The sequence below is a fragment of the Microcaecilia unicolor genome, chromosome 4 (assembly GCF_901765095.1).
Source record: "Microcaecilia unicolor chromosome 4, aMicUni1.1, whole genome shotgun sequence".
Taxonomy (NCBI): Eukaryota; Metazoa; Chordata; class Amphibia; order Gymnophiona; family Siphonopidae; genus Microcaecilia; species Microcaecilia unicolor.
Window position 1 is genome coordinate 172,790,052 of NC_044034.1, and position 16,745 is coordinate 172,806,796.

At 41.3% G+C, this 16,745-nt stretch overlaps 2 protein-coding genes across 6 annotated transcripts in view; one reads left to right on the forward strand and one right to left on the reverse strand.

The window, feature by feature from the left end:
- Nucleotides 1-10,215, forward strand: part of DKK3 (dickkopf WNT signaling pathway inhibitor 3) — an 84,437-nt gene extending 74,222 nt beyond the window's left edge. For both annotated transcript variants that reach the window (XM_030200976.1, XM_030200977.1), the window contains exons 7-8: nucleotides 4,413-4,569; nucleotides 9,384-10,215. In XM_030200976.1, the coding sequence (XP_030056836.1) occupies nucleotides 4,413-4,569; nucleotides 9,384-9,624 (398 nt within the window). In that variant the 3' untranslated portion in view covers nucleotides 9,625-10,215. The remainder of the gene's footprint in view (nucleotides 1-4,412; nucleotides 4,570-9,383) is intronic.
- Nucleotides 10,216-12,980: 2,765 nt separating this feature from the next.
- Nucleotides 12,981-16,745, reverse strand: part of USP47 (ubiquitin specific peptidase 47) — a 309,973-nt gene continuing 306,208 nt past the window's right edge. For 3 of the 4 annotated variants that reach the window (XM_030200979.1, XM_030200978.1, XM_030200980.1), the window contains exon 28: nucleotides 12,981-15,237. In XM_030200979.1, the coding sequence (XP_030056839.1) occupies nucleotides 15,063-15,237 (175 nt within the window). In that variant the 3' untranslated portion in view covers nucleotides 12,981-15,062. The remainder of the gene's footprint in view (nucleotides 15,238-16,745) is intronic. The other variant, XM_030200981.1, reaches the window with a different exon arrangement.

Below are 16,745 nucleotides of genomic sequence, written 5' to 3' on the forward strand. Positions count from 1 at the left end.
TTTTGTTCTTGGTAATAGTCTCTACCGTTTTGCCCGGCACCGACGTCAGACTCACCGGTCTATAATTTCCCGGGTCACCCACTTACAACTGATCAGGTCAAATACATTCTTCACAAATATGCTAAATCATAATGCCAACTTGATAACTGCCCTAGTTACCTTCTCAAATCAGCCCCTAATTTACTCATAAGCTATTTGCACTCAAACATAAGTTTTCGTAGTGTACTGGTCCCCTGCACATGCCAGGACACCAACCGGGCACCCTAGGGGGCACTGCAGTGGACTTTAGAAATTGCTCCCAGGTGCATAGCTCCCTTACCTTGGGTGCTGAGCCCCCAACCCCCCCCCCCAAAAAAAAAGAAACACTCCCCACAATTGTACAACACTACCATAGCCCTAAGGGGTGAAGGGGGACACCTACATGTGGGTACAGTGGGTTTCGGGTGGGTTTTGAAGGGCTCCCATCTACTACCATAAGTGTAACAGGTAGGGGGGATGGGCCTGGGTCCGCCTGGCTGAAGTGCACTGCACCCACTAAAACTGCTCCACGGACCTGCATACTGTCAGGGAGCTGGGTATGACATTTGAGGCTGTCAAAAAAAAAATTTAAGTTCTTTTTAAGGGTGGGAGGGGGTTGGTGACTACTGGGAGAGTAAGGGAAGGTCATCCCTGATTCCCTCCGGTGGTCATCTGGTCCGTTCAGGCACCTTTTTGAGGCTTGCTCATGAAAAAAAAATGGACCAAGTCGGCCAAGTGCTCGTCAGGGACGCCCTTCTTTTTTCCATTATCAACCGAGGATGCCCATCTCTTAAGCACGCCCCAGTCCCGCCTTCGCTACACCTCCTACACACCCCCGGGAACTTTGGTAGTCCCCCACGATGGAAAGCAGTTGAGAGCGCCCAAAATCGGCTTTCGATTATGCTGATTTGGGCGACCCTGAGAGAAGGACGCCCATATCCCGATTTGTGTCTGAAGATGGGCGCCCAACTCTTTCGAAAATAAGCCTGCTAGTGGAATTAGAAAAGGTACAGAGAAGGGAAATAAAAATGATAAAGGGGATAGGAAAACTTCCCTGTGAGGAAAGGCTAAAGCGGCTAGGGCTGTTCAGCTTGGAGAAAAGATGGCTGAAGGGAGATATGATAGAGGGCTATAAAATAATGAGTGGAGTGGAACAGGTAGACGTGAATCACTTGTTTGTTTTCCAAAAATATTAGGGGGTGTGTAACGAAGCTACAAAGTAGTAATTTTAAAATATATTGGAGAAAATATTTCTTCACTGAATGTGTACTTAAACTCTAGAATTTGTTGCCAGAGAATGTTGTAAAAGCAGTTTTAAAAAGGTTTGGCTGACTTCCTAAAAGAAAAGTCCATAAGCCATTATTAACATGTCCTTGGGGAAAATCCACTGCTTATTTCTAGGATAAGCACTATAAAATATATTCTACTGTTTTGGGATCTTGCCCCAGGTATTTGTGATCTGGGTTGGCCACAGTATGGCAAATGCTTATGTTCTTAAGGTCTAGATCATATCAAGTGAAACAATCAGGTACAATTTCATCAGCATGGTCCTCTGTTTGTGGAGTACCCCAGAGTTCTCCATTATCCCCCCATTCTATTTAACATGTTGATTCCATTAGGCAATTTACTGTAGAAAAATGGTCTCCCAACATTCATTTATGCAGACAATGTTACCATCTATAGTTCATTCACTAAAGAAATAAATGAAATTACTCATATCATCAGATTAGGTATCTCTCTAATGGAATATTGGGCATTCAGTTTCAAATTAAAACACCAATAAAACTAAATTCTTAATAGTTAATAATCCTCATCACACCATAAATCTTAAATCATTTACCATTGAGAACATCACATATCCCCTTGACTCAACTATGAAAATCTTAGTAGTCACAACTAACCAATTGCTCACTCTAGATAACCAAATTTCCAAAGTGTTCTCAAGTGTCTTCAATTCATTATTGAAATTGGGGAGCTTAAGACCAATACTTCACAAACACAGTCTTCTGTACCCTAGTGGAGGAGTGGCCTAGTGGTTAGGGTGGTGGACTTTGGTCCTGAGGAACTGAGTTCGATTCCCGGCACAGGCAGCTCCTTGTGACTCTGGGCAAGTCACTTAACCCTCCATTGCCCGCCGCATTGAGCCTGCCATGAGTGGGAAAGCGCGGGGTACAAATGTAATAAAAAAATAGTTCAGTCCCTGGTCCTAACAAAATTTGATTATTGCAGCTCTATTTACGCAGGACTTAAGGATCTCCTCAAAAAACTACTCAAAACACTGCCGCGTGTCTCATATTCAGACTACCACACTTCGCCAAAGCACCCCCCACCCCTGTACGATTTGCATTGGCTGCCAATAAAAGATAGAATATCATTCAAACTATTACTTTGTCACAAAATTTTACATGATTCGGCCCCAGTATACATAAACAACCTCATGTAATGCCTCTAAATCTTCTAGAGAATATCTTATTCTACATTTCCCAAATTGTAAGAAAGTAACCTACAAAACAATCCATACTGCTAGCTTTTCATATCAAGGCACTAAAATTTGGATCTCGTCATCTAAAACCATCAAATGAATCGATGATTATTTGTTATTCCGAAGACTGTTGAAAACTCACTTCTTCAGTCTAGCCTTTAAGGAAATAAGCACTCTTCTCAAATAAACTCATAGCATTAATTTTTACCTCGTCCACCTCCCACTACTCCTGTCTATCCCAGCTAATCCTAGCCCTTTACCTTTTTCATCCATATTTCAATTGTCTAGCTTAAAAATCACTAAGTATTTAATTATATTTGTTCCTAACTCAAGTTTTACTGGTCTAACATTATATTTATTTTATTTATTTGTTGCATTTGTATCCCACATTTTCCCACCTCTTTGCAGGCTCAATGTGGCTTATAATACATCATGAATAGTGGAAGCATATAAGAAGATATACATTTAGCATTATAGAAAGATCTTGAGTAACATGATAATGATAATACATAATAGTAGTTTAACAAGCAAACATGATAATGATAGAACATACTAGTAGTTTAGCAAGCAGGTAAGGCAGTTCTTGATATTTGTATTGGAGTTCATATTTGTTGGTCTTTGTGGTATGCCTTGTTAAAGAGATGGGTCTTTAGTATTTTGCGGAAGTTGGTTAGTTCATAGAGCGTTTTTAAGTTGCACGGCAGCATGTTCCAGAATTGTGTGCTCAGGCAGGAAAAGGTTGACGCATGCATTAGTTTGTATTTTAGACCTTTACAGTTGGGGAAGTGAAGATTAAGGAATGTGCGGGATGATTTTTTGGCATTCCTGCGTGGTAGGTCTATCAGATCTGACATGTAGGCTGGGGCATCTCTGTGGATGATTTTATGAACTAGGGTACATATTTTGAACATGATGCGTTCTTTGAGTGGGAGCCAATATAGCTTTTCTCGTAGGGGTTTAGCACTTTCATATTTTGATTTGCCGAATATGAGTCTAGCTGCAGTATTCTGAGCTGTCTGAAGTTTCTTAATTATTTGCTCTTTGCAGCCAGCATAGAGTGCATTGCAGTAATCTAGATGACTGAGTACCATTGATTGTACCAGGTTGTGGAGGACGGCCCTTGGGAAGAAAGGTCTTACTCTTTTTAATTTCCACATTGAGTGGAACATCTTAGTAGTGTTTTTCGTGTGGTTCTCAAGTGTTAGGTGTCGGTCAATGGTAACTTCAAGAATTTTTAGGGTGTCTGAGATTGGAAGATTCAATTTTGGTGTGTTAATGGTGGTGAATTTGTTCGTGTTATGTTGCGAGGTATTAGGCATTGGGTTTTTTTCTGCGTTGAGTTTCAGTTGAAATGCGTCCGCCCATGTGTGCATGATATGTAGGCTTTGGTTGATGTCATTGGAAATTTCCTTTAAATCTTGTTTGAATGGAATGTAGATCGTTACGTCGTCTGCATATATGTATGGGTTGAGGTTTTGGTTTGATAGTAGTTTCGCCAAGGGTATTCCTGTGGGACTCCGAATTCAGGTATCCATGTAGCTGAAGTAGTTTACTTTTTGTTAATATATTTTGAACATGTTCATGCTTTTCTAATTGTTACATGTAAGCCACATTGAACTTGAGTTCTACTCGGACTAATGTGGGATATAAATGTCATAAATAATAAATAATAATAGTATACAATGTTGATTATTATATCATTGATTTCTAGCTCAGACAATGGTGTACATGAAATCCCATAAATTTCAACTCTTATATATTGAATCTAGTTATACATTGCATGCAGGACACCCTCTGTAATCTTTTGGCTATTGCTGAGAAAGGTATAAAGAAAAGTATCAGGGCATCTGTTGACAGCACACAAGTGAGATGACATTATTAACCTTTCTTACTTTGCTTGTCTTCAATACAGATCTTCTGTTTCCTGTATGTACTCCCTTGCCTTTACAAGGGGAATTTTGCCATGATTCCTCAAATAAGATCCCGGAGCTGATAGCATGGCAGCTGGAACCGGATGGGGTGCTTGATCACTGCCCATGTGCAACTGGGTTGTATTGTCGACCTCAGAGGTATGATATTAAGAGAGACACGATGCAAAAGAGTCTGGTTTTATACTGTGGAGGTATAGTAGGTAATTATAATTTTGCCTTTCACATGTTCTACCCTGGCTGCTTTGCAATATTTAAATAGTATGAATCAGTGAAAAATGAATCAGAGGTAACAAAGTTAGGTTAAACAGAATATAACACCCGGGCAAGTTTATGGGTTGGTACATTTATTCAAGGTGTGAGTGGAAGACACAAGGGAAGGGAATAAGTATTTTCCTCTTCCTATATACAGTAAATCTATCAGGTCTATGTATCACCCAAATGGAAAGATCAGGATAGAAAACAAAAGTTAACATTTTATGACTGGCAGTCCCTCTTTGTAATAGTGCGGAAGTTGATAAGATGGATTTGTGACATCACAATTTGACCATTATAAGATAATGTGGCAGATGATTTGACAGAGTACTTTGCGAAAAAGATGTGAAAAGTTGCTGATTAGGGGGATCCATTTTCAGGTCAACATGTGAATGCTAGATAGTCTAGTTTTGATGAAATGTTACCCAAGCAGTGAAGGAGCTCGTTCTATCCCAGAAATTTTGTGCTGACCCTTTTGATCCATCTTCCTGCTTTTCTATTCAAGGAATGATCAGTGTTTGGATGGTTAGCTGCCTTTATTAACAATTCTGTCGGTCAGGGTAAGATTTTAGATAGTTTGAAAGAAGCTCTGTTTAATGAAAAGAAGGGGGCTTATTCATCACTTAGGGGTCCTTTTACAAAGGCGTTCTAGTGTTTTTAGTGCATGCTAATTGCTAGAGACGTTTAGCACATGCAAAAAACTCTAGCTTGCCTTTGTAAAAGGACCCCAACCTGAGTGTGGCTAAGTTGTTAGAGAAGGATGTGTATTTTTTAAAAGAACAAGATTACTAGATATTTGTTTGTTGGGGTTTAGACAGGGCTCGAGTACAGAATTGTCATTGTTAGCCTTGTTAGATGAGGTGTATTTCTGAAGGGATAAAGGGAAGAAGGTGTTTTTAATGTCTATAGACTCGAGTACAGTTTTTGACATAGCTGATAGAGCAACATTTTATACACTGAGATGCTGGGATTATGTGGTAAGGCATTGACTTGGTTGGGCTCTCTTCTTGCACGCAGTCAATTTAAAGTTAAATTTTTAATGGTATCTGGACCAGGGTCAGTTTTGCAATGGGTAGCGTCTCAAAGCTCCACATTATCCCCTTTATTATGTTTTTGATTGTTTTTAGATTTTTTTTTGTAAGTCTTGAATGGCTTTGGCTAAGAGGAGGGTCTATAAATAAATAAATCATGCCTTTTTTCAGAAGCTATTAAACACTTATCATAGTACATTGTCCAACTTAGTTTTCATGTATGGATTTTGAACATCTTATATATAGTTTTTATTTTTTTATCACCCACCTAGGATTGCAGAATGATTTTAAAAATGTATAACTTGCTCTCTGTCTGCCATTATCTTCCCCTGAGCATGCAGTCTAGCAAAGAGAGAAGGGAAGATTGGAACCCGTGGAGGGGCATAATCGAACGCAAACGCCTATCTCCATGGGCATTTATCTCCGAGAACGGGTCCGTGAAGGGGCGGGCCGAACTGTATTTTCGAAAAAATGGACGTTTTTGAGCTGGGCGTTTGTTTTTTTTTTTAGCGATAATGGAAACTACAAACGCCCAGCTCAAAAATGTCCTAATCCGAGCCATTTGGTCGTGGGAGGGGCCAGGATTCGTAGTGCACTGCCCCCCCTGATATGCCAGGACACCAACTGGGCACCCTAGGTCAGTGCGGTGGACTTCAGAAAAAGCTCCCACATGCATAGCTCCCTTACCACGGGTGCTGAGCACCCAACCCCCTCCCCCAAAACCCACTACCCACAAATGTACAACACTACCATAGCTCTGAGGGGTGAAGGGGGCACCTACATGTGGGAACAGTGGGTTTTGGAGGCCTCCCATTTACCAGCACAAGTGTTACAGATAGGGGGGGGGAATGGGCCTGGGTCCACCTGGCTGACGTGCACTGCAGTACCCGATCTGCTACCGTATACAGTTCAAGCTTCTCCTATTGACCTTCAAGTGCACTCAATCTGCAGCCCCCCATTACCTCTCTACCCTCCTCTCCCCATATGTTCCCACCCATAACCTCCGCTCTCAGGACAAATCACTCCTTTCTGTACCCTTCTCCACCACCGCTAACTCCAGACTCCGCCCCTTCTGCCTCACATCACCTTATGCCTGGAACAGACTTCCTGAGCCCATACGCCCTCCCTGCCCATTTTCAAGTCCTTACTCAAGGCCCATCTCTTCTCCCTTGCTTTTGGTGCCTAACCACCTTCCCATTCCTGATACCTACACTGACTACATAGTTTTTACCTTTAGATTGTAAGCTCTCTTGAGCAGGGACTGTCCTTCCCCATGTTTAAACTTGTACAGCGCTGTGTAACCCTGGCAGCACTATAGAAATGCTAAGTAGTAGTAGTAGTAGTAAAAGTACTCCAGGGACCTGCATACACGCAGGCCTCTAGGACTTGTTGCTGCTGTATGACATTGGCACACCTGTTTACACCTGAAGACTAATCTCTCCGAAAACGTCCTTTACTCACCTGAAGACTAATCTCTCCGAAACTGTCCTTTACTCACAGTTAACTGCAGATCAGAGGTTGTGCCCCACTGGCAACGAGTTTCCCTGGTACTGAGATTAGCAGTAGGTCAGAGCTGGTAGAATGCTGTACAATGCCCTCTTTCAGCCACATTCAAGATAAGAACTAAGTTCTCTAACGTGGCTAACACATGAAAGGGATCTAAAACTGGCTTACAAAAATGGCCACTACCTCTTGGAATACCGGAAACAAAACTGAACACACTCTCTGACCCAGTAGGCAGGGGGAAAAGCACCATGGGAGAAGAGCCTACCAACTACCAACATCGTGAGACTGTAACACAAGCTAGTGCAATCACGGAGCCCAATACCCTACACCCACCACAATGCAATGCTGATGTGACCCTGTAGTGCACCCGAGAGCCACATCTGACCCAGGGAAAGGCTGTGAGAGGATCGAACACATTCTGCTGTCATGGAGGTGGGTACGGCATTTGAGGCTGGCATAGAGGCTGGAAAAAAAAGTTTTTAAAGTGGGTTTTTTTTTTGGTGGGAGAGGGTTAGTGACCACTGGGGGAGTCCTGGGAGGTCATCCCCGATTCCCTCCAGTGGTCATCTGGGCAGTTGGGGCACTTTTTTGGGACTTGTTCGTGAAAAAAAAAAGGGTCCAAAAAAAGTGACCCAAAATCGTGGTAAAAATGCCTTTTTTTTTCGATTATCAGCTAAAGACGCCCATCTCTCCTCAGCTGATAACCACGCCCCAGTCCCGCCTCTGTCAACTTTATTCGTTTCCGCGACGGAGTGCAGTTGGAAATGCCCAAAATCGGCTTTCGATTATACCGATTTGGGCGCCTTTGCGAGAAAAATGCCCATCTCCCGATTTGGGTCGAAATATAGGCGTTTTTCTCTTTCGATTATAAGCTGGATAGTAATCTGATAGGCCATAAATCTCCAAAAGCAGGAAGAAAGGAGGGCTCCAAGGAATTTAACAAAGAACTAGCTATGCCATTCTCTAAGCCCAGATGGAGAAGTACCTTCATAGCAGTTAATAACACAGGGTTGTTCAGGTGAAGGTTTAATACCTGTATACCTTTTTATTTGTTTAGTCAGAAGGGTGTGCCATAGCTGTTCATAGTTAATGAGAAAAGCAAGTAGTGACAGATGTTATATAGAAAAACAGTGTACTTCTACCTCCCAGCTAATGGCATACTAAGGCAATATGAGTTCTGCACTGTCCCTCTTTTTTTTCCTCTCAAGTTCTTAAAAATTTTTTTTCTTTTGGTAGTGAGATGCACATTTTCCACAAAATTGCCAAAGTCCATTTCTAACATTGAAAACCTTATATTGGTTTTTACATTTTTTTTTTGAGATGTACAAACCTGGATTAACATAAGAACTAGTAGTGTTGTCTCAGGGGCAACTTCTCCAAATGGGTTAGTTCTGAGCAGATCATGACAGGAATGAACCTCACTCCTAAGCCAGGGTATGTGGAGTATGATATCGGTCTCTCAAATTTACTGCAAATGCTCACCGCTGTACTTGCATTATGCCAGAGAGTTTCTTTCTGGAGTTAAGATGTAACATGTGGTGTATGTGTGAGCTTTCATAACAACACTGACCCTCTTCAGATTATAATATGAGCTATATGGTCTTGAGATTACACACAGTAATAGCTTTCAGTAATTTACTGTATATTTATACAAAAAATCATACACACAATACTGTTTCTCTAGATGACTGCCAGCTTTGAAGAAAGAGGTCAGGACTTATTACAAGTCAAGAATGACCATAAATGTATATTTTGTGTGTCCCCAGCCTCCTGTGATTGTGGGTTTTTTTCTTCTTCTTTGCACAATGCAAATGTGCATACACCTGTACATTATGCCACTAATCCCAAAACTGCCCTGCTGCATCATTGTTATTTTGAAGACAGTACCAGTTGGAATCAGTTCACTCCTTTAAAATAAAGTTTTTGTTTTTGCAGCCAAATGGTATGTGAATCATGCAGATGGATTCACTGTTGTTAGAAATTTGTAGAGATACTAAAGGGGCAGGGTTGGATTTAAATACTTGTGCCTTTCAATACAGTATTCCAGATTTTACATGTACAGACTTTTTTTTCCCTCCAAATTGTACTGAGAATGCAGTTGGTCATAAGTCACTTGTATTTTTGTTCATTTCTGCTCTCCATCATTCTTCCTTTACTTTTTAGGCATGGTTTGATATCGATATGTGACCAAGTCCCCTTGAATGGAACTAGAGACACTGACATGGAAATCCTTTTGGCAATGGAGGCTTTTCCATTTCTGGATGGTTCAGATGATCTGGAAGCTGACAAAATCATCCAGGAAGTAAATAATGAATTAATAGACCATGAAAGAAGTATATCAGAACAAATGGACCCCCTGGAGCCTGACTTTATCCCCGACATACCTTTTGAAGATGAAATTTAAATGTGTAAAGAATGTTTGCCAAACTAAATAGTTTAGAAACATTAGCTGTGTAGAAAATCTGTCTTGCTTGTACAGGCCATAAACACATACTCTCTGCTGGACTGAAGTGCAATAAAACAGGGTAATATATTTTACTTTCATGTTTTCTATTACCGCATGTCTAAACAACTTATTTTATTCATTTCTAGTTTTAAGACCATAAATCTAAAAACTTTAAGCTGCAACTTGAGCATGTATATAAATGAAATTCTGAAGAAAGGAAATTGGTGACAAGTAAAAGTTTCTCATACAGCAATTTTGTTTGTTTTATATATTAGAAAGTGGATGTTTAATTTACAAAAATATTTGACCTTTAAATTATTTACAGAATGATATACTTATATAGCAGATCAACATGATTTGGGTTTATAAACTTTTTGATCAAGATCATTCTTTCCAATGTTTAAACAATCGCAGCCATTTGAATCTGTGTGCTTCTATAGGTATGCTGTAGTGATACGTTTTTTTTTTGTATGTGGTCTCTTTTCAGAGTGGTTTGTGTTGCACACATGTCATCACTGATTTGACAATAAACACTTCTCTTGAAGTGGACTGAAACCAGTACTGTATTTCAAATAAGCCACTTTTTCAGTGGCTTATTGACCTGAGCTAGATTTGAACCAGAGGTGAAAGGCCATTTAATGTCAGCCACAAACCATTAATTTCAATAAGCTATGTACAATTATTTGTTGAGGAATTCAACCTTGGATTTATAAGACAATATTTAAAACATGTCTGTTTTTGTTATTTGGAAGATGGCACAAACCGTTTTCCCAAACATACTTGATAAGGATACATTTTCAACAAATGGCAATGTATATGAATATTTTCTATCCCCTCTTATGTACATATATTCTACTGTTCAAAGCCCATTACATAATTCACAAGTATTCTACATCAGTGTTTTCCAAGTTGGTCCTGGAGTACTCTCTTGCCAGTCAGGTTTTCAGGATAAAAGATTTGCATACAAGTGAGGCAGTGTATGCAAATTAATCTCATGTATATTTCTGAAAATGTGACTTGTTCTACATCATCATTCTCAGCAACATCTCAATAAGCCACCGCCAACCAGATATTACTACTTTATTTTTTTCAACCAAAGGCCTTTTAAAACTCCTGTCCTTTTGTTCCGGCTACAAATAAGGTAACCCATTTCACAGCACAGGAGCCCTTACCTTATCCCTTATTTGTCCTAATTAGAGGGTAAGCTCTGTTTAGCAGGGACTGGGTCTCTTCATGTTCAAGTGTACAGCATTGCATATGTCTAGTAGTGCTATAGAAATGATAGGTAGTAGTAGTAGCAGCAGCAGCAGCCCAGCTTTGTCTTCTTAACGAAACTATGTGTCTACAAAAGGTCATGCAGTATAGCTTGTAGGGAAGTTCAGATTCTACAATATAAATTCCACCTAGCAACTGGTCCCATTTCCTCTGCTTCTGAAATATTTGCCCAACTCTTCTTTTCCTTAAGAGAGCAGAAAGACCGCACACATATAGAGCTGGAAATATTTATTGTCTGAACTATTACTCAAATCCCACAGGTAAATATTAGATGTAGAGAGCTGGCTTTCACTGGTGTCTTAAATTTCAAAGGAAAGAAAAATTACACATCAACCAAAAAGGCTGAAGATCTAAATGGGTTTAAAAGTTCTATGCAAAGGAATTAGACCAGAAGACCAACCCTGTGACCTATGTGGGGGTGCAGACTCAATGGTGGAAAGCTACAGATTCTTAGATGACAGATGCTCTTTTAATACACAGAATGCTTAAGAAAAATTGATCACACAACTTGTATGCATTGAAAAGACCATCTACAATACCAGGGAAGGCTGTAGTACAATAAACTGCACCACTGATTTTTACATAAAAGTGGGATTCTCTGGGGTGCAGATGATCAAAACTAAATGTGGGTTCTAGAGGCCAGTAGCACCCTTCCCCCCACTCCTGATCAAAGGGCGGCCAGTGTGAGTACACAAACACCGCAGCTCTCATTTAAATTACATTTAAATGAGCTCTATTGCATCCCACCCCTAATATCAGAGCACAGCTCTGATCATAGGGGCGGAATAGCGCCTTTACCCTATGCCAGCTCAGAGCTGGTGTTAGGGTTAAGGCTCTGGGCCCATCCCCATACCCCCCTCCTGTTGGGCAGCCGTGGCTGTCAGTGTATCCTTGGGGGGGGGGGGGTTCCTGGGGGTAATTGGACCCCCACTATAATACCCCCCTCCCTGAAACAAGGGCAGGAGGGGCTGGAGGTCCAATGGATCTCCCCCTACCCCCAATACAAAATCCCTGGTGGGCCAAGTAGGCTGCCAAGTCTCCTCACACCCGGTGGTCCCCACCTGATCCTCCCTCCCAATACCTCATTATAGAAGGAGGGAGTACCACTCCCTCCTCTTTCAGCAGCACACTGCCCAGTGCATCCCTACAATGTAAGGGAGCGCCACCCAGCACATCCCAGGATGCACTGGGCAGGGTACCACCATTTTGTAGGCAGCACTGGAAGAGGAGGGCATACTACTCCCTCCTCCTACAACAAGATATCAGATGGGAGAGGAGCTATGGACCACTAGACCACCAGGATAGGGTGGGCAGCCCACTTGGGCCACCAGGGATTTGGCTTTGGGTGTGGGGAGATCCACCAGACCTGCAGCCCCCACCCCCCCTTGTCAGTCCCAGGACCTGGCTGTCAATCAAGTGCAAGAGGATATGTTCAGACCCAATCCTCCTGCACCTTCACAGAATGAACAACACTAATAATGTACTTAAATTTGCATGTTATTAGCGTTGACCATTGGGGAGTTAATTCCCCGTGCTATTTTAAAGGCACTATTTCAGAACAGTGCAGGGAATTATTATTGGGTTGTGGGTTTGCTCCTAATTAAAACACTATACAATATGTAATATGGTATTTCAAGTTCAAGGAGCAAATAAGGAGAGAACAAGCCACGGTGCTTGCTGAGCAAGCTACTACAAAAACAAGACTAGACATTTCAGTGTTAAAAGCAGGAAATTATGGAACCCTGGGATTCCAAACTGCTCTCCAGAGGGCAACGTCCTAGTTTGCTGCTTTAAGACAGTGTGACCTCACAGACCCAGTTTCCCATCACTGTTGTAACTAATGTTTAGTCCATTACTTTCAAAAAATAAATAAATTCCAAGAGTGTAATCAAAATTTCACATCTATTCATTAAAGCTACTCATACTTGTGGCATTTACCTAAGCACAGACATTTTGTACAAAGCTGTTTCTGGAAGTAAACAAAACAGAGGGTTAGGCACATGTATGAAAAGTTTAAAAAAAACCAAGTCCAGAGCCTGTACATCATGGCAACTTTTATTACAAGTATTTTGCATATATACAAAATATTTAAAATTCTTATTTATATCACACTAGTAAATAGAAAGAAAACCTACATATAATTATTATTCAGGCTTATGATTTAACTTGTTTTCACAGAGGCAGTCATCCCTCTAGCCTGATCTAATTTACAATGAAAAAATATTTTCTTAGCAAATATATCAACATTTCAGGTTGAAGCCCCCCCTCCCCCAACAGAAAGTAAAAATAATCATTCTCCTGGTTAACGTACAGTATTTCAGTGGGCGAGATGTGCTCTGAACCACTAACAGCTGCTCCTGAAATCGTAAATCTCTTTAAATGTGTTTGGCCAGCTCAGGTTAACCATTTGTAAGTACTGTTTTAACACTTTCATAATAATGCAACCACTGCAAATATATGAATATAAATGCCATACTTGATGCAACCCATTCACACGTATTAGGAGTGCTGGTTAAGCAGCCTGCTCATGCTACAAACTAAGTCTGAATCTACTGTTTGCTATGTTGGAACACTAACCCCAGTGGTGAAAGCCAGTATTCTGCACAAGAGCCACAGAAGATGTTGTATGTGGGAATCACACAAATGCCTGCCCTTTCCCTTAATTTGAATTTCTCACCCACTAACATGGCATATAGCTGTCTTAACACTAATACCAAAACAGTTTGTCTCCCTCCTCTTCTACTCATTTACCTTATGTTTCCAAGATATGCCTCATGACAACTATAGTAACATCTGCTGTACAAAGTTCCATAATTAATGACTTTTAAACAAATCTCCAGCAGAAACATCCTTTAAGCACAAAGGCATCTCTCTACACCTACCATGGAAAAATTAACGACAGACCACATACATGTTCTATTGGCATGCTCACTGTTTTGTACACAGCATATGCCATGAAGATGTTTTCCAGCATATATATATATTTTACCGATTGCCAGAAGTTGAATGGTATTCAAACACGTTATGTGGAACAGACCTCTCACTATAGCAAAAGAAAAAATTAGATTTGCTGTGGATAACTTCATCTTGACAATATCAGGACTAGACCCACCAGCAGATTAAAAGAAATTCACTCAAAATTTAACTGCATGAGGCTAGATTATAAATAAAAACTACAGCAAAGATTAAAACAGATTTTCCAACAGAATTTGATGAACCAAATAGAAAGAAACAATTCAGGTCACCCAAAAACAAACCCAACAAACTGTACAAAAATCAAAGACAGCTAAAAAAAAAAAAATTAAATATTTGTCAAGAAGTGAAATATAACTCCAGTACCAGCACACCACAATGAAAGTAAAGAAAATATACATAGGCAGTTTTCAAATGTACCCAGTGAATGCTGATATGGAAAGAAATGGGACAGCATGGACAATAACTGCAGTCAGTTCTATTTGAAGACTGGGTGAAACGAAACAGGAAAGTTGCTCTGTCAGACAACTTGGCCCACAAAAAGAGTGATAAGGATATAAATCATCACTGAATGGGGAACCTCTAAAAACATTCTGTGGGCCACCTTTCACAGTAGGTTGCTGCAATCTCCTCTTCAGATGAACCTTAGGCATCTTGCTGTATGGAGCAATGGCTGGACTTGGATGATCCTTTCACATCCTCTGATCCTGCCTTTTATTATTTTGTTGGCACGTTCTATTCACTTTCCAATGTCCACAGAGGTAATGCGTGTATCACTGAACAAACAGAGAAAGATTTATTCCTGGCTCTTGCACAGCATTAGTTACTAAGCCACGAGAATCCTGTGGCTAGCTTTTAACTACCACATGCATTGTGCTTACTCACCCCCCCTTTTTTTGTTAAAATTTATTTCTTCTATATGCACATTTTTTTTTAACCTTTACAGTACATTTGACTATAGTGCACTACATGATTCCAAGTCAAACCAGGGGCTCTGGACTTCTGCTTGTTAGACTGCAAACCAAATAATTGCTGGTGTCATTGCTATATGTCTAATAAGTGTCCTGCCACAGTGGCACTACACAGTAGTAGTGAACCTTTAAAAACAAACAAAACCCCTAGTTTTAGGGAGAATGCTACAATAACTGTCAGTCTTGGCTTAAATCTCTGTTTGGTGCTCCATCTAGATAAATTTTTAGTGCCTTTTCTTTCCGAGGGGAGTATGTCACACGGTGTCCAGTCTTCTGGAGTCGGCTGCTTTCCTTTTTCATCAATTCATTTCTCTGTTCATCGGTTAGTTGTGTTAATTCTTCAGCTTTATCCCTGCAGTATAAATTTATAGCAGAGATCAGCAATGTTAGCAAGTGAGAGAGACACCCTCTAAATCTAGATCCACAGATATACATACATCCCAGGAATTATGCACCTGCATAATTAATGAGCAGACATAATCACATAATTCCATATTATTTGGGTCAGGTTGCAGTCAGAGCACAAGCAAGAAAAAGGTGGATGGACACACTGATTGGCAATCATTATAAGCCAGCACATCTGCAGCTTTTTCCTGACAGCCATGGAGAAGAATCAAATTGTAATGCTAGAGGTATGCAGTTAACAGTCAATCAAAAGACTAAGACTGTGAAGCAGTATTTTGCAAGAGGCGGGCCCAGCAGAACTGGACTCTGTCTTCCTGCCCAGCCCAGAAATAATCCCTGGTGGTCCATTAGGCCCTGACATCTCTCCTTTACAGAGCTCTCTGGGCCAGGCACTCTGAGTCAAGGGAGGTCCTGTACTAGAGTGCCTGCAAGGCTGGTAGTAACTCCCTTCCTCCCTGGACCAATTATACCTGGCCCATAGAGAGGGTCCACTGGCATCTCTCCTCATCCAATGCACTGCTAGGAGTCAGACCCTGCTATTTTCAAAGATGGCAGGAGCAAGTGTGTGTGTGCGTGTGTGTGTTTGTGTGTGGGGGGGGGCCAAGGGAGTGAGGTATTGGAGGCACACTTGGATCACCATGGAATTTTGTGGTGGTGGTTAATTTTGTCTCTGAGGGTAAGGCAAATGGGCCTCTGGGTCACCAAGAACTCTGGAGTAGGGAGGTCTTAGGGCCCACTTAGGCTACCATAGATTCATCTGTAGGAAACGAAGGCCTGGAAGGTGCACCAGAACTATTTGGGCCACCAGAGATGTCTTCAAGGATGGAGATTGAAGGGCCAGGGGCTCACTTGCGCAAGAGGATGTAAAATACAGGGGACCTCTGGGTCCACCAAAAAGAACGTTGAGGGTGGGACTGGGAGAGCCAGGGACCACTTAGGACCCCCACAGACCTGTGGGGGAGGGGTGTTGGAAGATGCAGCAGCTTTTTTTTGGGGGGGGGGGGTGGAGGGGGTTGTCTTCAAGAGGTACAAGGGGACCACTTGGGCCATTAGCAGTATTTTGGAGGAACTGAGGGATGCAAAACACACTGCACTGCTTTCAGGGCCTGTATCACTTCTGCAGCACACCAGCACCATTTTTTATGCCCCAGGAAATTATGCCTAATTTTGGCACAATTTCCTGGGGTTTATATATAGAGGGCAATTCTATAACACTGGCGCTAACATTTATGCACCTGCACATAATGGCATCTATGCATGCACATATGTGTATAAATGCAAAAATTCTGCAAGGGGGAGCATAGGCAGGACTCCTAGTTATGCGTGTTTTTCCAAAACTTAGGCACTTTTACTTACATCAGTTCTATGGTTGATGTAAGCACTCAAGCCTGTAGGGCGCATATATACCTGCTTAGGCTAGTACTGTAAAAAGGAAAATGGGCAGACATGTTCCTT